The 19,874-nt window shown below is 37.5% G+C and overlaps 3 protein-coding genes across 4 annotated transcripts; all 3 read left to right on the forward strand.

Annotated features, from left to right (window-relative positions):
• The first annotated feature begins 4 nt into the window (after positions 1-4).
• sult4a1 (sulfotransferase family 4A, member 1) lies at positions 5-2,199 on the forward strand. The gene is made up of 7 exons (XM_077710154.1): positions 5-298; positions 839-969; positions 1,116-1,196; positions 1,413-1,539; positions 1,645-1,739; positions 1,815-1,953; positions 2,045-2,199. Exons 1-7 carry the CDS (start codon positions 130-132, stop codon positions 2,197-2,199), a joined length of 897 nt encoding a protein of 298 aa, XP_077566280.1. The 5' UTR covers positions 5-129.
• A 384-nt stretch (positions 2,200-2,583) lies between these two features.
• aldh1l2 (aldehyde dehydrogenase 1 family, member L2) lies at positions 2,584-12,799 on the forward strand. Of its 2 annotated transcripts, none has more exons than XM_077709135.1 (23): positions 2,584-2,789; positions 3,801-3,945; positions 4,847-5,081; positions 5,628-5,793; positions 5,885-5,986; positions 6,312-6,401; positions 7,073-7,207; positions 7,377-7,502; positions 7,597-7,688; positions 7,756-7,900; positions 8,091-8,210; positions 8,288-8,415; positions 8,996-9,146; positions 9,383-9,453; positions 9,554-9,659; positions 9,804-9,891; positions 9,988-10,081; positions 10,170-10,269; positions 10,852-10,950; positions 11,062-11,227; positions 11,466-11,571; positions 11,649-11,848; positions 12,456-12,799. In XM_077709135.1, exons 1-23 carry the CDS (start codon positions 2,742-2,744, stop codon positions 12,509-12,511), a joined length of 2,769 nt encoding a protein of 922 aa, XP_077565261.1. In that variant the 5' UTR covers positions 2,584-2,741; the 3' UTR covers positions 12,512-12,799. The 2 variants fall into 2 exon arrangements, with proteins under 2 accessions (XP_077565261.1, XP_077565262.1); XM_077709136.1 differs by lacking the exon at positions 2,584-2,789 and adding an exon at positions 3,296-3,462.
• Positions 12,800-13,413: 614 nt separating this feature from the next.
• Positions 13,414-19,640, forward strand: caprin2 (caprin family member 2). Its single transcript, XM_077709156.1, has 17 exons — positions 13,414-13,554; positions 14,361-14,545; positions 14,625-14,687; positions 14,761-14,847; positions 15,535-15,773; positions 15,845-15,927; positions 16,348-16,425; positions 16,732-16,772; positions 16,903-16,944; positions 17,016-17,129; positions 17,208-17,292; positions 17,378-17,421; positions 17,894-17,989; positions 18,080-18,151; positions 18,230-18,364; positions 18,449-18,500; positions 18,933-19,640. The coding sequence occupies exons 2-17, from the start codon at positions 14,363-14,365 to the stop codon at positions 19,502-19,504; spliced, it is 1,986 nt and encodes a 661-aa protein (XP_077565282.1). The 5' UTR covers positions 13,414-13,554; positions 14,361-14,362; the 3' UTR covers positions 19,505-19,640.
• Positions 19,641-19,874: the final 234 nt, after the last annotated feature.

Raw genomic sequence — 19,874 nt, forward strand, 5'->3', positions numbered from 1 at the left:
CTCCGCTTTCAGACATCTAGCCATTTTTATATCATATCCATGGCAACAAGACTCCGCAGCATCCCATGCACCACTCATTACTTTCTATTCAAAATTGGGATTTATATTTAGAGATTATTTTGCCCTACGATGGCAGAAGGTGAGGTGGATACACCAAGTACACCAATTGAGTTTGAGAGAAAATACTATGAGTGTGATGGGATTCGGTTACCACCTTTCTGCAAAGGAAAGATGGAGGATATTGCCAATTTCTCCTTAAGAGGTAGCGACATCTGGATCATCACCTATCCCAAATCAGGTATAAACACATTTCTTATATGCACATATATTTTTTTAAAAGTACAGTACTGGAAAACTCTGACTGTCCCAAAATAAAGTAATTCATTCAGCTTCTACAATATGTTATACTTGAAAAATATATTTTTTTGTTTATTAATGTTAAAATAATCATTTATTATCAAAATTATTATACATCAAATATTAACTTTATACTATGACCAACCATATAGTACCAACTTTTTCTGTATAGTACCATTTATTACTTTATAGTACCATTTATTTCTATATTGTATCATTTATTCCTATATAGGACCATTTATTTCTATATACTATCATTTATTTCTACATAGGACCATTTATTTTTCTATATAGTACCATTTAATTCTATATAGTACCATTTATTCCTATATAGTACCATTTTTTTCTTAATGGTACCATTTATTTTCTATATAGTACCATTTATTTCTATATAGTACCATTTATTTCTATCTAGTAATGAATAACATAACATGAATAATAACTTTTAATAAAATATTTAGCTTTTTTTTACTTCTTCTAGGCACCAGTCTACTTCAAGAAGTGGTCTACCTTGTAAGTCAAGGAGCAGATCCAGATGAAATTGGCCTTATGAACATTGATGAACAGTTACCTGTATTAGAGTACCCTCAACCAGGCTTGGATATCATTAAGGTATGATGGGATGACTATGAATGACAAGGCATTTTGCATTATTTCCCAGCATTTATTTGTTTTCAAGCTGGCCAACCCATAGAATTCTATTCTATAGTCTGAAATACCTTGTAAACAGTAAATAATAATGTGTTTTATTCCTGTAGGAGCTCACATCGCCACGTCTGATCAAAAGTCATCTACCCTACCAATTCCTTCCCACTGGAATGCACAATGGAGAGGCTAAGGTTATTTTCAATCTTATTTTAAGTAGAATATGGGCGATACGACAATATTAGATCTTTATGATGATTATCGGATGATCTCTTTGCTGTATCGCCCATCCACCCTTTAGATATAATAAAATCAGAACCATGTTCTAAGTAGATTCTGCTGAATCATGCAGACATTTCAAGCTGTCATATGGGACGCTATCAGGACATCTTCTGTGGTTTTTCCACCAGATAATATACATGGCTCGCAATCCCAAAGATCTAGTAGTATCCTATTTTGAGTTCCACCGATCTCTTAGGACCATGAGCTACCGAGGAACCTTCCCGGAGTTCTGCCAACGTTTTATGAATGACAAACGTGAGAATGCTGTTTCTTAGATTCCCTTTCAATTCAGCATTCTAGTCATCCATCGTTTTCGTAACTGCCAAACCGACTCATGTACGCTTATTTTTCCATCTCTAGTTGGGTACGGTTCCTGGTTTGAACATGTTTTAGATTTCTGGGAACACCGAATGGACTCCAATGTTCTCTTCTTGAAATATGAGGACATGTATAAGGTAAAATTGACATCTTGTATAAATGAGACGACGCTTTTTGGTGATACTTTTTTGTTTTTATGACTTTTCTTAAAGGATCTTGGGGCATTAGTGGAGCAGTTGGCTAATTTTCTGGGTGTAAATTGTGATAAAGTTCAACATGAAGCTATGGTGGAAAGCTGTAACCAACTCATAGAACAGTGCTGTAGCTCAGAAGCGCTGTCGATTTGTCGAGGTAAGTAAAGAAGAAAATGTCACTCTCATATACAGTAGTCGTAACCAATGTTCCCTCAAATTCTCTGTTATTCTTCGTATGCTTCCTATAGGTCGTGTCGGTCTGTGGAAGGACATTTTTACAGTGACCATGAATGAAAAGTTTGATGCCGTCTATGGACAGAAGATGGGCAAATCCAACCTGGATTTTGATTTCTGTCTTGGCGAAAAATCTGGTTCCACATTTAATCCACTTGAGCATCAGTAAATACTTCTATGTGTTTTAAAGCATAATAATGACATGAAAAGTGCCATAATAAATGTATTTATTCCATTCTGACATTCTCATATGCTTAAAAACGTTTCTTTATACTATTCAATGTTTTTTATACATATATAAGAGTTATGAACTTGAACAACCCCTGTTTGCTTATTTGCAAATTTTAAAATGATCAGTTTGGTTATAAAATAGATTAAAATGCACTGAAAATATTGGTTTAAAACTGAATTGACCGAAAATAATCACTATATTAAGATTAAACCAAATGCAATTGAACCCCCACCTGCTCCTTCAGTAAAAATCATGTAAAATCAAGTAAAACTGCAGAAAAATATAATGCGCGTCCCCGAGAATAGGGGCGAGAGCGCGCACGCACGGCGAATAGCACATTACGTACTACTCGGTGCAACGTAGTGACACGTAAAAGGTAGTATAATTTTATGTACAGTACGGGCATTTGTTGCAAGCCAAATCAAATCCGGAATCTTTTTTATTTTTGGCTTATATATTTATGAGCACTCAACGTCATTATGTTGTGGATAGCAAACCGTTTCTTCAGGAAATTTTCCACCTCGTCGGTGAGTAAAACAACCGTATGGCTATATTAGCTGTATATTATTATATTGCGGATGGAAAATCAATCGGTTTGGGCGAATTTTGATTATTTTTTAAAGATAAATCAATGTTTGCGTGACTGTATTGTATCGTTTTGACTTGCAGTCGGTGCAAAGCGTAGAGGAATTGCATCATCTCGGTCATTTAATGTATTTTTTTTTTGTAATCACGATGACCGGGCAGGTCCCGATGAGAGTCGTGTCATGGTTGAGTGTAATATCGTCTTTTTTTGTTTATGTATTGGCTCTTTAATATGCAATTGGGGTGAAATTCCGACGTAGTGGGCAATAGTAACGGTGTCCTAAAGTGCTACCTGCCTCGTGTGCACTTGACAGGAGCGACTCATGCACGGGAAACTCAAATCCCTTTTCCCTTTACACGTGTCGAGAACAGATGGGGAGGGTCATGCGTCATGGTCTGTTGGCCAATAGAAAGTCGTCTCTCTGATTCCAGCCAATGGGATCTTTGGAATTGTGTGCACAACATGCAAGGCAAGCATCTTGCTTCTTGGAATTGGAGTGAAGGGAACCAGTTGAGGGAACTAACTGCCTGTCAAATGCATCTCCATTAAATATTCTTGCAGACTAACTACATTCTTATACAAATAGTTTTGTTTCCAAGATGGAGCCGTCCCACGTAAGTCATTGGCAGTAGCTCTGTCCACTCTTATGTTTTTTATCTTTTACAGCCCCTCTATCTTTTTTGAATGAAATTTTAATATTTCTTAATACATTCCTTTTTATTTGACTTTGTAGTACTTTATACTTTTGACTTTAATGATGAGTGATGAGTATGTTAATAATTTAGTCCTTTTTTCGGTTTCTGTTTCATATGTACTGTTAACGGATGCACTTTTTTATATGTATCATATCATGTGCTGATCTGTCAATTTTTTTAAGTCAATGTGAAAGTCTGAAATTAATTGAAAACAGAACTGTTGCCCAAAACTAATATGTTACTTTCTGTGATTACAGCAAAACTTTCAGAATAAGCTCAAAGTGGCTATCATTGGTCAGAGCGTATTTGGCAAGGAAGTGTACAGCAACCTAAGAAAACAAGGTCACAAGGTGGTAGGTGTGTTCACTGTACCTGACAAAGATGGCAAGGCTGACCCTTTGGGTAAGTAAAGGCCTTGTTTTTTTCTCAAGTTTATCTAAGTTAGGGGTGGAGAAGCGGCTGTTTGGTTAGCGCAGGGGTAGGGAACCTATGGCCCGGGAGCCACATGTGGCTCTTATGATGGGTGTATATGGCTCTTAGCTAAAATATGGAAACCAGTGGTGAGAGAGCCAACGCACCAATAGGAACGTCACATCGAGACTGTGTCATTAATTTCATTGATACACATTGAGCTCATTGATATTCATTGATTAGCAACAGCGTAACAATGTTGTCAAAAGAATTCAATGACTTTTTGTACTTTAAAAGTAGTAAAGTCAATAAAAGAATTTGCACAGAGGGCGACCTGGGTTCAAATCCAGGTCGCGACCCTAAGTGAGAATAAAGCGGTTCAGAAAATTAGATAAGAGAGATCTAAGTTAGGGGTTAAAAACAGTTCGAGGACATTGCTACCCTTGGATAGAATTTTTGAATGAATCCCCTTTCAGCTATGTATGCTGACACCTTGTAAAAAGATTATAATATGGTCGTAAACTTTGGTCCAAGATATTACTACTGTATATGTTGACTTTGCTTATGTCAGTGACCGAGCTTTGGCCATATCATGTTGACACTGACCATAATGATTGATAGCAGCTATACCAGATATGGGCAAACTACAGCCTAACCCTAATACTTGAGTCCTTTTTTCTGTTTAAGTTTCATATGTATTGTTAACGGATGCACTTTTTTATATGTATCGTATCTTGTGCTGACCCGGCCTATCTGTCAAATTTTTAAAGTCAATGTGGCCCCCACCGGGCCCAAAAGTTGGGCTATACGTTACACTGGCTCACTAAAAATTACAATTGAACAAATAGGAGTTGGATTGCCGCATATTAGGATGACGCTGTTGTTCTTTCAGCCTTAGTGGCAGAGAAAGACGGCACACCGGTGTTCAAATTCCCGCGGTGGAGAGTTAAAGGAAAGCCCATCCCAGATGTAGTGGAGGCCTACATGGAGGTGGATGCTGAGATCAATGTAATGCCTTTCTGCTCTCAATTTATCCCCATGAACGTCATTGATTATCCCAAGCACGGCTCTATCATTTACCATCCCTCCATCCTTCCCCTGCACAGAGGAGCCTCAGCTATCAACTGGTAAGCCTTAGACCAAGGGTATCAGACTCGGGGTTGATTGGCAGGTCCATTTCATGTGGGCCGGACCATTTTAGATATAATATTTAGATTTTCTTTTACAAATGGATTAAAAGAACTGGATTAAAAACCCAGAATATTCATTTTTTATAGTTCTAAAAGAATGTTTATTTTAGCTGTTTTCAAATCTATTTTTAGATTTTAAAAAAATGATTTTTGAACTAAAAACTAAGAAAATATGGATTAAAAAAATAGTAGTTATTGTTTTAAAAGGGGGAAAATCAGGAAATTTAATATACATCTATACTCTTTTTTTTTAATTCTATCCTAAAACAGCACTCATTATTTAATTATCATATATTCATTCAATAATCATTATTTAATTTGCCGGGCCACACAAAATGATGCGGCGGGCCAGATTTTGCCCCCGGGCCGCCACTTTGACACATTTGCCTTAGACCATAAGTCGGTCTACACACTTATTTGGATAAACCTCTCTGCTATTGTACACCAACTAAATAGTAACTGACATTTGTCATTGTGTCACAGGTCGTTGATCCATGGTGATAAGAAAGCTGGTTTCACAGTATTTTGGGCTGATGACGGTCTGGATACAGGACCGATTCTTTTGCAGAAGGAGTGTACTGTTGAACCTAATGATACTGTGGATACACTTTATAACCGTTTCCTCTTTCCAGAAGGCATCAAAGCAATGGTAATCATGCAAAGACCATTGTCGTTATTCTGTTGCTGCTGACAATCATTCCATTTTTCATTGAATTCATCACAAGGTGTTTCCAATTTAGGTCAAATCAGTGCAGCTTGTTGCCGATGGAAAGGCTCTGCGAATTCCCCAGCCAGAGGAAGGCGCTAGCTATGAAGGCATTCAGAAGAAAGCCAATGCTAAGGTGAGGTATCAGCCTATCAGCTGTCAGCACACATACTACGAAACTATGTGCCCGGACGTTTGGTCGCCAGTCTTTTGGTTTCCGGGCTTTTGGTCCCTTTTGGTCGCCGGTCAAATGGTGACCGAGAGTTTACTGTTGAAGCCAGCTCTCAAAATTATATTCATGAAAGAGAGTTTAATATCTAAGAAAGAGAGTTTAAGAGAGTTTAACTGTTGTTTTCTTCTTATTCTGTAAACCATTAAATGCTTGTTATTTGATGACTTGATACCTCGAGCGACTTATTGATTCACAGAGTTTTAAATTAATTTGAACTTGTCATTACCAGATCAATCTGGCTCAGTCATCTGAGGCGCTCCACAACTGGATTCGTGGCCATGACAAAATCCCTGGTGCTTGGACAATCATTGATGGGAAGGTATGTATCTAAAGTATAAGTTTCCAAGGTTAAAGTTTGAATTTCCAAACCCATGTATACATAGTTTTCTTTAGCAAAATTCAGTAAAAAACATGTTTACACCTTGAATTGAATTGAGCTTGTAATACTATGCATTTTACTGTATTGCAATGTTTTAGATGACCTAGGTTGTTAAAAAAAACATGTCGTAATGGTTAAACATTAGCAACCCAATTCCGGTGCAGATTAATTAACAAACAAAGGTAATAAATGACAAATACAATAGAGGGATGTTGACACTTTGGTCACAACAGTTGTATAATAAAACATAATGACAGTACAGAAAGAAGAAAATAGTTATGATAGTATTCTAGCAGACAGCAAAAATCTGTAGCTCATTCTGGTTGTGACATCATCAACTTCAAAATGGAGATTTTCTCAGTGGGTGGTGCCAATGTAGAAAAAAATGAAAGACTAATTAAGATCTAATTCAGGGGTGGGCAAACTTTTGGACCCGGGGTGGGCCACATTGACTTTAAAAATTTGACAGATGGGCGGGGTCAGCACAAGATAGGATACATATAAAAAAGTGCATCCGTTAACAGTACATATGAAACATAAACAGAAAAAAAGGACTAAAGAATTAACATACTCATCATTAAAGTAAAACAATTATGTTCCTGTTCCCTCAGCCTGTTACACTGTATGGTTCGTCAATTTTGCAAGGGTCAGTGCCACCTGGTCAGCCACTGGATATTGAAGGAGCATCCACCCAGAGCGTGGTTACAAAAAATGGCCTTGTTTTACATGGAACTGATGGAAAGGCAGTAAGTACCAGTCCCTCAAGTATAGCTATTTTATGTATGTTTAAGTTATTCATTCATTTACTCAATGTTGTCCTGGCAAAACAAAAGTAAACATCTAATACAGACACTTCCCTACTGCATCTGTACGCCAAACTGCACAAAGCAAGAGTATCTTTTGTTTTTCTTTCAGGTCCTGGTGAAGAACCTGCAATTTGAAGATGGAAAAATGATAGCTGCGTCAAAGTATTTTTCCACCGGAGAAACTCAAACGGTGGAATTAACTGATAGTGAGAAAGAAATAGTGAAGGAGTTGAGGGTAAGTAGATTTTTGGGGGGGGAAATCAACATTTCTTCGACATGTTGGGTGGCATCTAATTTTTGTTTACATTTTCCATTATTCTAAATGACAGAATATCTGGAAAAGTATTCTCAGCAACCTCCCAGCCATTGAAGACAGCACTGACTTTTTCAAATCTGGAGCTGCTTCCATGGACGTCGTCCGGTAAGTTTAACCCACAAATTATGATGATTTTGCCTGAAAAGATGACCATATTTCCCTTTTTTTCCAGGTTGGTGGAGGAAGTAAAGCAGCGTGCCGGTGTGATCTTACAGAATGAAGATATTTACATGGCAACCAAATTCCAAGACTTTATCCAGATGTTTATCAGGAAAATGAGAGGTGAAGATCAAGAGGACGAGCTAGTGATTAACCACGTATGTCAGAGTTTTTTTTGCATATATTTTGTATATCCAAGAATTGTGCCATAAATTCTTATGACTATGATAATTAGTCACATCAAAAAATTATGCTCAAGACATGTTTTTTTTTAATATAGTTATTCATTCTGGTTAATATACTTTTTAAAAATTGTTATTAGAAGATTAAAATGCAGGATTCCAACAGGTGGTCAAGGAAATGAACAACATGACTTTAAGAATGCCAAACCAGTGTTTTATTGATGGTCAATTTGTGGATGCTGAAAATGGCAAGACTTACGATACTATTAACCCCACAGATGGATCGGTAAGTAACCTGAGTCTTTTGCATATATATGTACTCAGTTTGGATTCCAAGCATTTATGTTGATGTCATTTTTTTAGGTGATCTGCAATGTGTCTTTTGCTTCGGTGGCGGATGTGGACCAGGCCGTGGCAGCTGCCAAAGAAGCTTTCCATCATGGTCCCTGGGGCAGGATGAACCCAAGAGACAGAGGAACTTTACTTTACAAGTAATATTGTATTTAAGACTGTAGCTATCGAATACTGAAGTCATGGATGAGGGTACAGTGCATCCTTCCAAAGAAATAAGTCTAATTACAACACTTTCAAAACCAACTATTACAACCGAAATCTAATGACTCAAATGGAATGACTCAAATGGAATGACTCAAATGGAATGACTCAAATGAAATGACCCAAATGGAATGACCCAAATGGAATGACTCAACTGGAATAACTCAAATGGAATGACTCAAATCCAATGACTCAAATCCAATGACTCAAATCCAATGACTCAAATCCAATGACTCAAATCCAATGACTCAAATCCAATGACTCAAATCCAATGACTCAAATCCAATGACTCAAATCCAATGACTCAAATCCAATGACTCAAATCCAATGACTCAAATCCAATGACTCAAATCCAATGACTCAAATCCAATGACTCAAATCCAATGACCCAAATCCAATGACTGAAATGGAATGACTCAAGTCAAATAAATGAATTGTTACTGCATTAATTGTAGGATGCACATTCACAGACATTTGCTGGACAAAATACTGATAACTTTTTGTCTTACGTCAAAGACTTGCAGACTTGATGGAGGAACATCAAGAGGAGCTGGCAACTATTGAAGCAATTGACTCCGGAGCTGTGTACACGCTGGCGTTGAAGACTCACGTGGGCATGTCTATCCAGACGTTTCGTTACTTCGCCGGCTGGTGTGACAAGATACAGGTTTGTTGGCTTTTACTAACACTTGTCAGAGAAACTTTGGACCAACTTCTTTCTATTCACGACTTGACATGTGGCTCCAACATTTGTGCCATTTTGGGGAGAATTTTTGAAACTTCAGACTTTGATTCTCCATCACATGTACTAATTCTAACAAAACAAATATTCAGTAGACAGCAAGGCTACTTATATAAAGTAGCATAAACATTATATTCAATGATGTTTTTTTTCTTTGGCAGGGTAAGACAATTCCCATAAACCAAGCCAGGCCCAATCGCAACCTTACCTTTACTAAAAGAGAACCAATCGGGTAAGACAATGAATTATTGACCAAAATTCTGTGGTTGAATAGTTGTACTGTATTTTTTGTGTGTTTTTCTTACTTTCCAATGGACTTTTTTTCCTATCAGTGTTTGTGCTATTGTCATCCCTTGGAACTACCCCCTCATGATGTTGGCGTGGAAAAGCGCGGCTTGCCTTGCAGCTGGAAACACACTTGTTCTGAAACCGGCGCAGGTGGTTCATTCACACTGTAAAAACCAAGTTTAATAATGTCTTACCAAAAGATTTTTACAATGAAATCTTCTATTTATTCCCTGTTTTCTTTCAAATCAGAGTACCGTATTTTCACGACTATAAGACTTTGTCTCGTATATACAGGTAACACCTTTAACGGCTTTAAAATTTGCTGAGTTGTCAGTTAAAGCCGGGATTCCCAAAGGAGTCATCAACATATTACCAGGCTCAGGTAAAAAAAACACACAAAACATTCTTTTAACTTGATTAAAGCGACTGCTTTTTTAATTTTGCATCTTACGGATTCAAACTAATTTCTGTCTTCTAGGAGGAATGGTGGGACAACGCTTGGCTGATCACCCAGATATTCGTAAACTGGGTTTTACTGGTTCAACTCCCATTGGCAAACAAATCATGAAAAGGTTGGACTGAATCAAACCGTTATACTTTGCTGCTTTTAACCATGACGGAAGATAGTCATGCCTAACTTGTCCTACTTCTTCTCTGCAGTTGTGCACTTAGTAATTTAAAGAAAGTTTCTCTTGAACTGGGAGGGAAGTCTCCTCTTATCATCTTTAACGATTGTGACATGGACAAGGCTGTCCGTATGGTAAGGAAGTCATTTAGTGACCGTTTTTCCTCTTTCTTGTATAGTTGTACTTCAATATCTAAGTACTGTTGAAAACAGTAGATATTTAGATATTAAACTCTCTCATGAATATAATTTAGAGAGCTGGTTTCAACAGTACTTAGATATTAAACAGTACTTAGATATTAAACAGAACTTAGATATTAAACAGTACTTGTATATGAAACAGTACATAGATATTAAACAATACAAAGATATTAAACAGTACTTGTATATGAAACAGTACATAGATATTAAACAATACAAAGATATTAAACAGTACAAAGATATTAAACAGTATTTAGATATTAAACAGTATTTAGATATTAAACAGTACAAAGATATTAAACAGTACAAAGATATTAAACAGTACTTAGATATAAAAACTTCTCTCTTAGATATTAAACTCTCTCTCTCTCTCTCTCTCTCTCTCTTGAATATAATTTTGAGAGCTAGTTTCAACAGTAAACTATCTGTTACCAAAAGACTGGCGACCAAACGTCCAGTCATGAAGAAAACGGCCCTCACTGCTTTATTTGATTTCCATTTATGTTTTTGTTCCAGGGTATGAGCTCTGTGTATTTCAACAAAGGAGAAAACTGCATTGCCGCTGGCCGCCTTTTTGTGGAGGAGTCCATTCATGATGAATTCATCAGCCGTGTGGTTAGTTTTGTATCCTTAAATGTCCAGAATTTCTTCCATTGAATTATTTGGTTGCCCATAATTGTGCATATAAGCATCTTCTTGTCTGTTTCAAATCTCTGTCCATCTAAGGTAGAGGAGTTAAAAAGGATGAAAATCGGAGACCCGCTGGATCGATCCACCGACCACGGTCCGCAGAATCACAAAGCGCACTTAGACAAGTTACTGGAGTACTGCGACGTTGGGATAAAAGAAGGAGCGACGTTAGTGTACGGTGGCAAACAAGTAGACCGGCCAGGTAAAACGTCAAAGTCTTAGTTATTAAACTCTCTCTTATGAATATAATTTTGAGAGCTGGCTTGAACAGTAAACTCTCTGTCACCATTAGACTGGCGACCAAAAGACAGGCGGCCATACCATTGATATTCAAGGATGTTTGTGAATAACAATCACTTCTGTTCTTATTGGTAGACAACTTGTCCAATTGTTCCATGATTTTATTATATTTCGCCCCCCCCAATCTGTCTCTCCGACAGGTTTTTTCATGGAGCCCACCGTGTTCACCGACGTGGAGGACCACATGTTCATTGCCAAAGAGGAGTCTTTTGGGCCTGTCATGGTTGTGTCCAAATTCAACGATGGGTTAGTCATTCAATCGTACCTTGTCGTGTTTTTATGCAGTTTTTTATTACTTGTTACTATATTCTGCCAAATTACAGAGACGTGGATGGCGTGCTGCAGCGAGCCAATGACACCGAGTACGGCTTGGCTTCCGGTGTGTTTACCCGTGACATAAACAAAGCCATGTACGTGAGCGAACAACTGGAAGCCGGAACGGTATTTGTTAATACATACAACAAGACTGATGTGGCTTCACCTTTTGGAGGCTTCAAGCAGTCCGGCTTTGGTAAAGACTTGGGTACGTAATTCATTTCTTTTCTTTTTTAATGATGGTGCAAACTGAATGTCTTTCAAATGGAATGACTCAAATGCAATGACTCAAATGGAATGACTCAAATGGAATGACTCAAATGGAATGACTCAAATGGAATGACTCAAATGGAATGACTCAAATGGAATGACTCAAATGGAATGACTCAAATCATATGACTCAAATCCAATGACTCTAATCCAATGACTCAAATCCAATGACTCAAATCCAATGACTCAAATCCAATGACTCAAATCCAATGACTCAGATCCAATGACTCAGATCCAATGACTCAGATCCAATGACTCAAATCCAATGACTCAAATCCAATGACTCAAATCCAATGACTCAGATCCAATGACTCAAATCCAATGACTCAAATCAAATGACTCAAATCCAATGACTCAAATCCAATGACTCAAATCCAATGACTCAAATCCAATGACCCAAATCCAATGACTCAAATCCAATGACTCAAATCCAATGACTCAAATCAAATGACTCAAATCAAATGACTCAAATCCAATGACTCAAATCCAATGACTCAAATCCAATGACTCCATTTGTGCAAACTGAACTTCTTTCTCATTCACAGGCGAAGACGCGCTGATGGAATACCTCAAGACCAAAGCAGTGACCGTGGAATATTAAGAACTTTGCCAGTTCGAGTTTCTGAGGCCTGCTCGTAATCCAGTGACGGACATTTTGTTTTTCCGTCAGATATGAAATGCGTTGCCGTCACCAGAAATGCTGTGTTATCCAGACATCAAACTTTCAATCGACGACAGTCAGAAAAGTGGCCAAATCCTAATGGAAATTTGGAAAGACAATGTAAACTAATCATTTTCCTTTATTTTTAGTGTTTGTTCCAAACGGAATGATTGCATTTTGAAGAAGAAATGTTTTAAAAGATTTTTAGAAATAAAGTGTTGCACATCAGCATTTTTTTTTCGTTATCGTAAGAAATATTGATCAGCCAATATTTATCATTAGGGGAAACGATCCCAATTAACTATTGGAATAATGGGAGGGGTTTTTAACATTTTTATTTCAACATTCATTCAATTATCTCACCATTTATTTATTTTATATTGATTGGTACTAATTTTCTATAATGCATTTTCTTTATTATATCAATATGTATTCATTAATTTCCAATTTTATTTATAAATTTCAATTTGCATTTCATGATATATGTATTTCCATATTTTTTTCAACATTTAATTCAATTTCTTCTGATTGATTTCAATTCATATTTACTTATTGCAATATGTTTTTCCATTTTTATTAGTTGTATCCATTGATTGATTTATTTCATTTTTTATTTAATTACCTCCATTTGTATTTCCATTTCCCCTCCATATTTATTCATTTCCATTTTTCAACAAAAAAAGGTAAAAATGTATTTAAATTCAATTTAAAATCGTAACACATCCACATCTGGGTTTTTAAAAAGTAGTATCATCTTCATCTGTTGCTGTTTTTGTGTTTTATCTAAAGTACTACATCAGGAAAAGGGGCGGGGCGTCTTCCTGGGGCCCCGCCCATTGTGACAGGTATTGATTAGACACCTTTGGATGGCCAGTTTCGACCAGCGGGCCACACGTTTGACACCCTTGATATATAGCAACAACAGAAAAAAAACAGCTGCCTTCTGTCGCCAGTGGAATTGACGCCCAAACCAAAACCACGAGGTTAGTTGCCCTTTAACGCCATTTATTGTGTTGTTTTTTGATTGCACGCTCGGTTTTGCACCCTTTTTTGCTCTTTTTCTGTGTCAAAAAGTGAATAATACTGCGATCGTGCGTTTGGTAGGCGTTAAAAACAGCCATGCAAGTTAAAAACGCTTGCAAGGTAGCTCACTAAACTGTCAAGTTAAACTACTTCTCTTTTTCAAATGAGATATTTAACGAGTTTTATGGCTTTTGTTAAAGCTTAAAGTCATTGCTTTTTGGCAATGACGCGTTTTTTTCCTGAGAAGATAAAACTAAAGCAAAAATGCATGCATTACCAATAGATGGGACATAAAATGGTCCAAATGGGTTTAGTATTACTTATTTTTGGGCTAATCGACTTAATTCTAGGGTTCATTTGTGTACATTTTGGGCTTTTAATGTCACTTTCTGTTGACATTTGTGTACATTTTAGGCTTTTAAGGTCACTTTCTGTTGACATCAAGTCATATTTTCCCAATGGGAATGAATGGGCCATTGAAATGAATGGGGAAAATTTTGTCAAAAACTGTGGCCAACTTTAATTTAATTTTATTTTATTTTTTACAAATTGTGTATACATCTCTAACAAAAGCTTTTTTGTTTTTGTTTTAGTTGAAAACTATTTTTATAACAACTCTTTCCCCTATTTCTAATGGCAGATCTTAGCAATGTTACTTAATGAGAGGATACATCCACATAAATATTGACAGCGAACCTCTACCAAAAAGTTTTTGTTGAAAATCTTCTATTTAACAATTCCCTTTTTTCCTAATCTCGGAGTTTAGCAATGGTACAGCTTCCACCTTCCCCAACGATGTGTGTCATCACTGGTGAGCCATCAGAGGACCTGAAGGAAGACCAAGAAGATCCCTGCTTTGAATTCCCTACTGCTTATCACGAGTACGAAAACTACATTGAGAATGGACTCATTTGTCTCAAGCACAAAGTTCGCAACATGGAGAAAAAGAAGGTAAGAAGACAAGATTACCATATATGCGCTTGCCCAACGGTTTGGGATTTTGTTGTTGTTGTTGTTGTACTTGGCGCAGTTAAAACTGGAACACTACAAAAGACGTCTGGAAAACGGTGAAGTTCTTAACAAAGACCAAGTGGTGAGTTTGGGTTCTCTCACTTATGCCAAATTCAATTAACGTCACAATGAAATGGGTTGTTTTTGTTTTTAAGGCTGCTGTTGGTACATATGAGCAAGTGGTCCACAATTTGGAGTTTGCCCGGGAACTCAATAAAGTTCTGGATGGCTTGGCGCAAAGTGTAAGTTGTCTACCTACCATCAGGGAGTTAAATAATAGTACAGAGAGAGTCCAAATAATAGTAAATAGACCCTATAAAAAAAAACACTGTTCTTACATCGGCCCTAATTGCCGTATTTTCCGCACTATAAGGTGCTACTTAAAGTTCTCCAAAAAACAACAAAGTGCCTTTCTATCAGGGTCGGGAACCTTTTTGACGAAGAGAGCCATAAATAATTTCGAACATTATTCCTTGAGAGCCATACTCAGAATTTAAAAGTCAAAATACATGAAAATGTGAGCATTTATTATTCATTTCTCCAACTTGAAAGTAGACAAAAAGTCTATTTCACTGTTTCTAATCAATGAGTATCAATGAGAGATTGCATCCAGAAGAGTCTAATGAAGAAAAAATATGATTTTAAAAAGGCATAGAGCCATATACACCCATCAAAAGAGCCACATATGGCTCCCGAGCCATAGGTTCCCTACCCCTATGATCAATAATGGTTCAATATGGAATGACATTCAAAGTAACCCCTCCCATCCAGTACTTTTACTACACTTTATGGGCTGTGCCATCTTTTGAAACCGCACCTTGTACTCCCACGCGCCTTATGGTACAGAAAATACGGTACATTTTGGAAAAATAATTATTGATGGAAATGTAAGGCCTGGCTTTTATCAGTGAATATCTTTTTCTTGGCAGCTTCTGAAATCGCAGAAGAATGCGGTAAAGAAGGAGCAGCTAGTAAGGACGGAGGCAGACAGGAGGCGCTTAAGCACCCTCCTCAAAGTGCAACAAATCCTGAGCGTCATCCAAGAGGAGCAGGTCCAAAAAGACCTTCTCTGTGGTCGTAACCAAGCGCCGATCCTGCCCGAGCACCGTCTGAAAAGCCTGAGCCAGCTTGCCGTCCTGCTCGGTGTGAGGCAGGAGGACCGACTCGGGTGAGTTAGCATCTTGACTCTTGAAGAAATTAACATTCAATAAGCACCACTTGGACTCCGTTTTGTTGAAGTTTGGAGCAGCGGATGGAGCAGGCAGCTGGCTTGTACATTGACCTTTTGGATGGAACAGAAGAGCCAGTGGCTGGATCCACATGTATGGAATAATGAGGGATGAGGGTTAATACTTTTTCGTGACCGGACGTTTGGTCGCCTGTCTTTTGGTCGCCGGTCAAATGTACTTTGGTATTAAACTCTCTTAGATATTAAACTCTCTCTCTAGGATATTGAACTCTCTCTCTTAGATATTGAACTCTCTCTCTCTCTTGGTTATTGAACTCTCTCTCTTGATTATTGAACTCTCTCTCTTGATTATTGAACTCTCTCTTGATTATTCAACTCTCTCTCTTGGATATTCAACTCTCTCTTTCTTAGATATTCAACTCTCTCTCATGAATATAATTTTGAGAGCTGGTTTCAACAGTAAACTCTCTGTCTCCATTCGACCGGCGACCAAACGTCCGAGCACCATGCTTTTTAAATCAAGTGCTCACCCCCTTCTGTTTTTTTGCCCCAGTTAAATTGCTGAAAGACGAGCTGACCAAATTACTAAACTACAATTACTTCTTTGGTCTTCTGCCCAGAGCAACTCAAGGTATGCGACAAAAAATAAAGTCCTACTATTGTATTGTATTGTTTTAGGAGAATGAAGTGACTTTTAAAGTGTACAAAATAAGTTTGAGGCAATTTGAGGTCAACGGATTTACATTTTGAACAGAATAAATGCAATTTTTTGGAGAAAGATTACATTTTTGATCAGCTGTTTAAGGTGGATAAGACAGAATATTGTACTACTGTACAAGAATAACACACCTTTTTTCCCTCAAAAAGTTTAAATATATTTTTTTGTTGGAATCAGATATACTTTAAAACATTGAATTGTTTCATCTTCATATCTTAGTGATATCAAAAGTGACCCCACCCACAACAATATCCAAAGAGGTAAGATCATATTCCTCTTATTTTTCCTACAGTGAAAGTTAATATTATTATATAAAAAAATATATATAAAAATTAAAGTCCCTCTTAAATAATGTGTAGTTTGTGAAATTTAATTGTGCTTCATTTTCAGGGAAAGACTAGTAAACCTAAAAGAGCACAAAGTCCCAAATGCGTAAGTACAAAATTGTTAAAAGTGGAGAAGAAGAAGAAAAAATGCCAAATATTTTCTTAATGTTTTACCAGGGTTTCCCTGGAGTTCCGTTAAATTCCACAAATTTTTCCAAAGACCCAACCATGAGAAAAAAACACTTGGACGACTTAATGAATGAGATTCGTGGCTCGTTCATTTTCATGCAGGTGCGACGTAGTAATTGGAAGAAAAAAAACTAAACTACTACTGTAATTGTACTTTTAAAACTTAATATTGCTACCCAGGATTCTCTTCTTGATGATGAAAACTCTTTGGAAAATGGACACTTTGCCTTTAAGAGGGAAATGTCTGAGTTGTCATCTCCTCCAGGTAAAGTGTAAAAACGCTGGAAATGTAAAAATAATCCGAGAAAATGTTTTATGTGATGCAAAATGTTTTTTTTTCACCTAAGCAGGCACTTTAAGAAACTCAAGTGATGTGTTGCCAAAAGAAATGCACGTAAGTTGGCATTTATATATTACAGTCAAGGTGCACTGTCTATTTTGGAGAATATTTAAGATTTTTAAGTGCGCCTTATAGTGGTGAAAATACGGTAATTGCTATTGACTTCCAGGTATGAAGCACTCACTACTTTACAGTCACCTCTAGAGCCAGCCATTGTTGATGTTTTGGATTTTTTTTGTATTCAATCTTGCAGTGGGGGAGGAGCTATATGATGGAAGATGTTGTAAACTAAGATGGTATCTGCATATTTAACAATATTGTTTCAGTTCAGGTGTTTGTGTTTTTTTAATATCCGACTGGTGGTTTTTCGTTTTTGGTTTTCTGTTTTTTTTTCCATATATAAGGCGCACTGGATTATAAGGCGCACTGTCTATTTTGGAGAAAATGTAAGACTTTTAAGTGCGCCTTATAGTCGTGAAAATACGGTACTGAAATCTGTCATTTTTCTTATCCCTTCAATTCAAAGTCCACCCCACTGCCTACCAGGCTTCTACACACTGAAACCACGTTGACCAATGGGGATCAGTGCCTAGAAAACTACAAGCTGGACATTTCTTCAAATGTAAGACTCTTTGTAATACTCCCATTTTTTTTTATTTGTTTAAAGAATAACTGTTTAAATAGTATGTTTTTCGTTGTTTCTTTTATGCAGGAGTCATTGCATTTGCCTGAACAGAAAGCCTTATCACCTCCATTGTTTTGTAACCGGGAGCCAGCTATTGCTGTCAGTTGAATTAACCTGTTAGATATAATATTTGACATCATAACTCGTACACAAAATGCATTTCCTTTCTTGTTTCAGTTGCTTCAGGTAGAGTCAAAGTATACTCATTGCAGTACCCAAACACCAGATGAGTTTGCGGCTCCAGAAGATGACATGCAAACATGCATTTTCCAGACCAATTACAAGAATTTTGGGCTACTATGTGCTTCAAAGGTAAACCTAGATCTAGTGTCCTTGTGATTTATTTTTTTCCCCTGAACGTTCAGGTTCGTGAGACACTTTTTGATATGTCCACAGGAACCTGAAGCTCAACGTGTCTGTGGATGTGGAGTACAGCATCATTCTAGTGGTATGTGCAATACGTGTCCGAACGTTTGGTCGCCGGTCTCTTGGTTGTCGGTCAAATGGTGACAAAGAGTTTACTGGATAAATCAGCTCTCAAATTTCTATTTATGAGAGAGTTTAATATCTAAGAGAGAGAGTTTAATAACTAAGTACTGTTTAATATCTAGGAGAAAGAGTTTAATATCTAAGTACTGTTCAATATCTAAGAGAAAGAGTTTAATATCTAAGTAATGTTTAATATCTAAGTACTGTTTAATATCTAAGTACTGTTGAAACCAGCTCTCAAAATTATATTCATGAGAGTTTAATATCTACTGTTTTCAACAGTACTTTGATATTAAACAGTACTTAGATATTAAACTTTCTCTCTCTTAGATATTAAACTCTCTTTTTGAAGTTGGCAATAATTTTTTCACCCCTCTGCTTGCTTTTGCAGTCTGGCGTAACTCCTCGCAAGTGAGCAGCCTTGACCATGGCGAAGAATTCACCACGGTGGATTCAGGACATGGAGATTCGCTTCCAGTCTCTCTTGTCGAGGTTCCACAGAGTCCCGGTGAACACCACCACGCTTCCGTCCTTCCCATGCATCTCTACCCTCTTACCCAGCCACTTCGAGTGGCTTTCACAGCTACCCGCACGGCCAATTTTGCCCCGGGTAACCTGGACCAGCCTATTGTTTTCGATCAGCTCCTCAGCAACTTCGGAGAGATGTTCGACACCCGCATCGGTTACTTCACTTGCCCTGTTAATGGATACTACGTTTTCATGTTCCACATCCTTAAACTGGCTGGGAATGTGCCGCTTTACATCAACCTTATGTGCAACCAAGAGGTTATTGTGTCGGCGTACGCCAACGACGCCGCGCCAGATCATGTGACGGCGAGCAACCACGCCATCCTGCCGCTCTTTCAAGGAGATCAAGTTTGGTTAAGGTTGCATCGGGGTGCCATTTATGGAAGTACTTGGAAGTATAGTACATTTTCGGGGTTTTTACTTTACCAGGACTGAGTTTTGTCAGGTCAAGGTTTGAAAATGTTTTTGGTGGTGGGTTTGATGTTGACCTGAACAGCCAGTTTGTTGGAAATTTGGACTGGGAAGGTTAACTGGGACTCTTGATGTGGTGGAATACAACATGAAGCAGTGATTACTTGTGTGCTTGTTTTCATTTCAAGTGATTCTCTAAAGCAGGGGTGGGCAAACTTTTGGGCCTGGGGGTCATATTGACTTAAAAAATTTGACAAACTTGCCGGGTCAGCACAAGATAGGATACATATAAAAAAAGTGCATCCGTTAACAGTTCATATGAATCATAAACAGAAAAAAAGGACTCAAGTATTAACATACTCATCACTCATCATTAAAGTACAAAGTCAAGTAA

Source organism: Stigmatopora nigra, chromosome 23 (genome assembly GCF_051989575.1).
Source record: "Stigmatopora nigra isolate UIUO_SnigA chromosome 23, RoL_Snig_1.1, whole genome shotgun sequence".
NCBI classification, from domain to species: Eukaryota; Metazoa; Chordata; class Actinopteri; order Syngnathiformes; family Syngnathidae; genus Stigmatopora; species Stigmatopora nigra.

Coding starts and splice junctions, on each gene's coding strand:
- aldh1l2 (XM_077709135.1), top strand. CDS start 2,742: ATGTTGTGGATAGCAAACCGTTTCTTCAGGAAATTTTCCACCTCGTCG. Junction 5,987..6,311: donor AGAAGAAAGCCAATGCTAAG/GTGAGGTATCAG, acceptor TGTCATTACCAG/ATCAATCTGGCTCAGTCATC. Junction 10,082..10,169: donor GGCAAACAAATCATGAAAAG/GTTGGACTGAAT, acceptor TCTTCTCTGCAG/TTGTGCACTTAGTAATTTAA.
- caprin2 (XM_077709156.1), top strand. CDS start 14,363: ATGGTACAGCTTCCACCTTCCCCAACGATGTGTGTCATCACTGGTGAG. Junction 15,928..16,347: donor GCCAGTGGCTGGATCCACAT/GTATGGAATAAT, acceptor TTTTTGCCCCAG/TTAAATTGCTGAAAGACGAG. Junction 18,501..18,932: donor AGTACAGCATCATTCTAGTG/GTATGTGCAATA, acceptor TTGCTTTTGCAG/TCTGGCGTAACTCCTCGCAA.
- sult4a1 (XM_077710154.1), top strand. CDS start 130: ATGGCAGAAGGTGAGGTGGATACACCAAGTACACCAATTGAGTTTGAG. Junction 1,540..1,644: donor ACGTTTTATGAATGACAAAC/GTGAGAATGCTG, acceptor TTCCATCTCTAG/TTGGGTACGGTTCCTGGTTT. Junction 1,740..1,814: donor AATATGAGGACATGTATAAG/GTAAAATTGACA, acceptor CTTTTCTTAAAG/GATCTTGGGGCATTAGTGGA.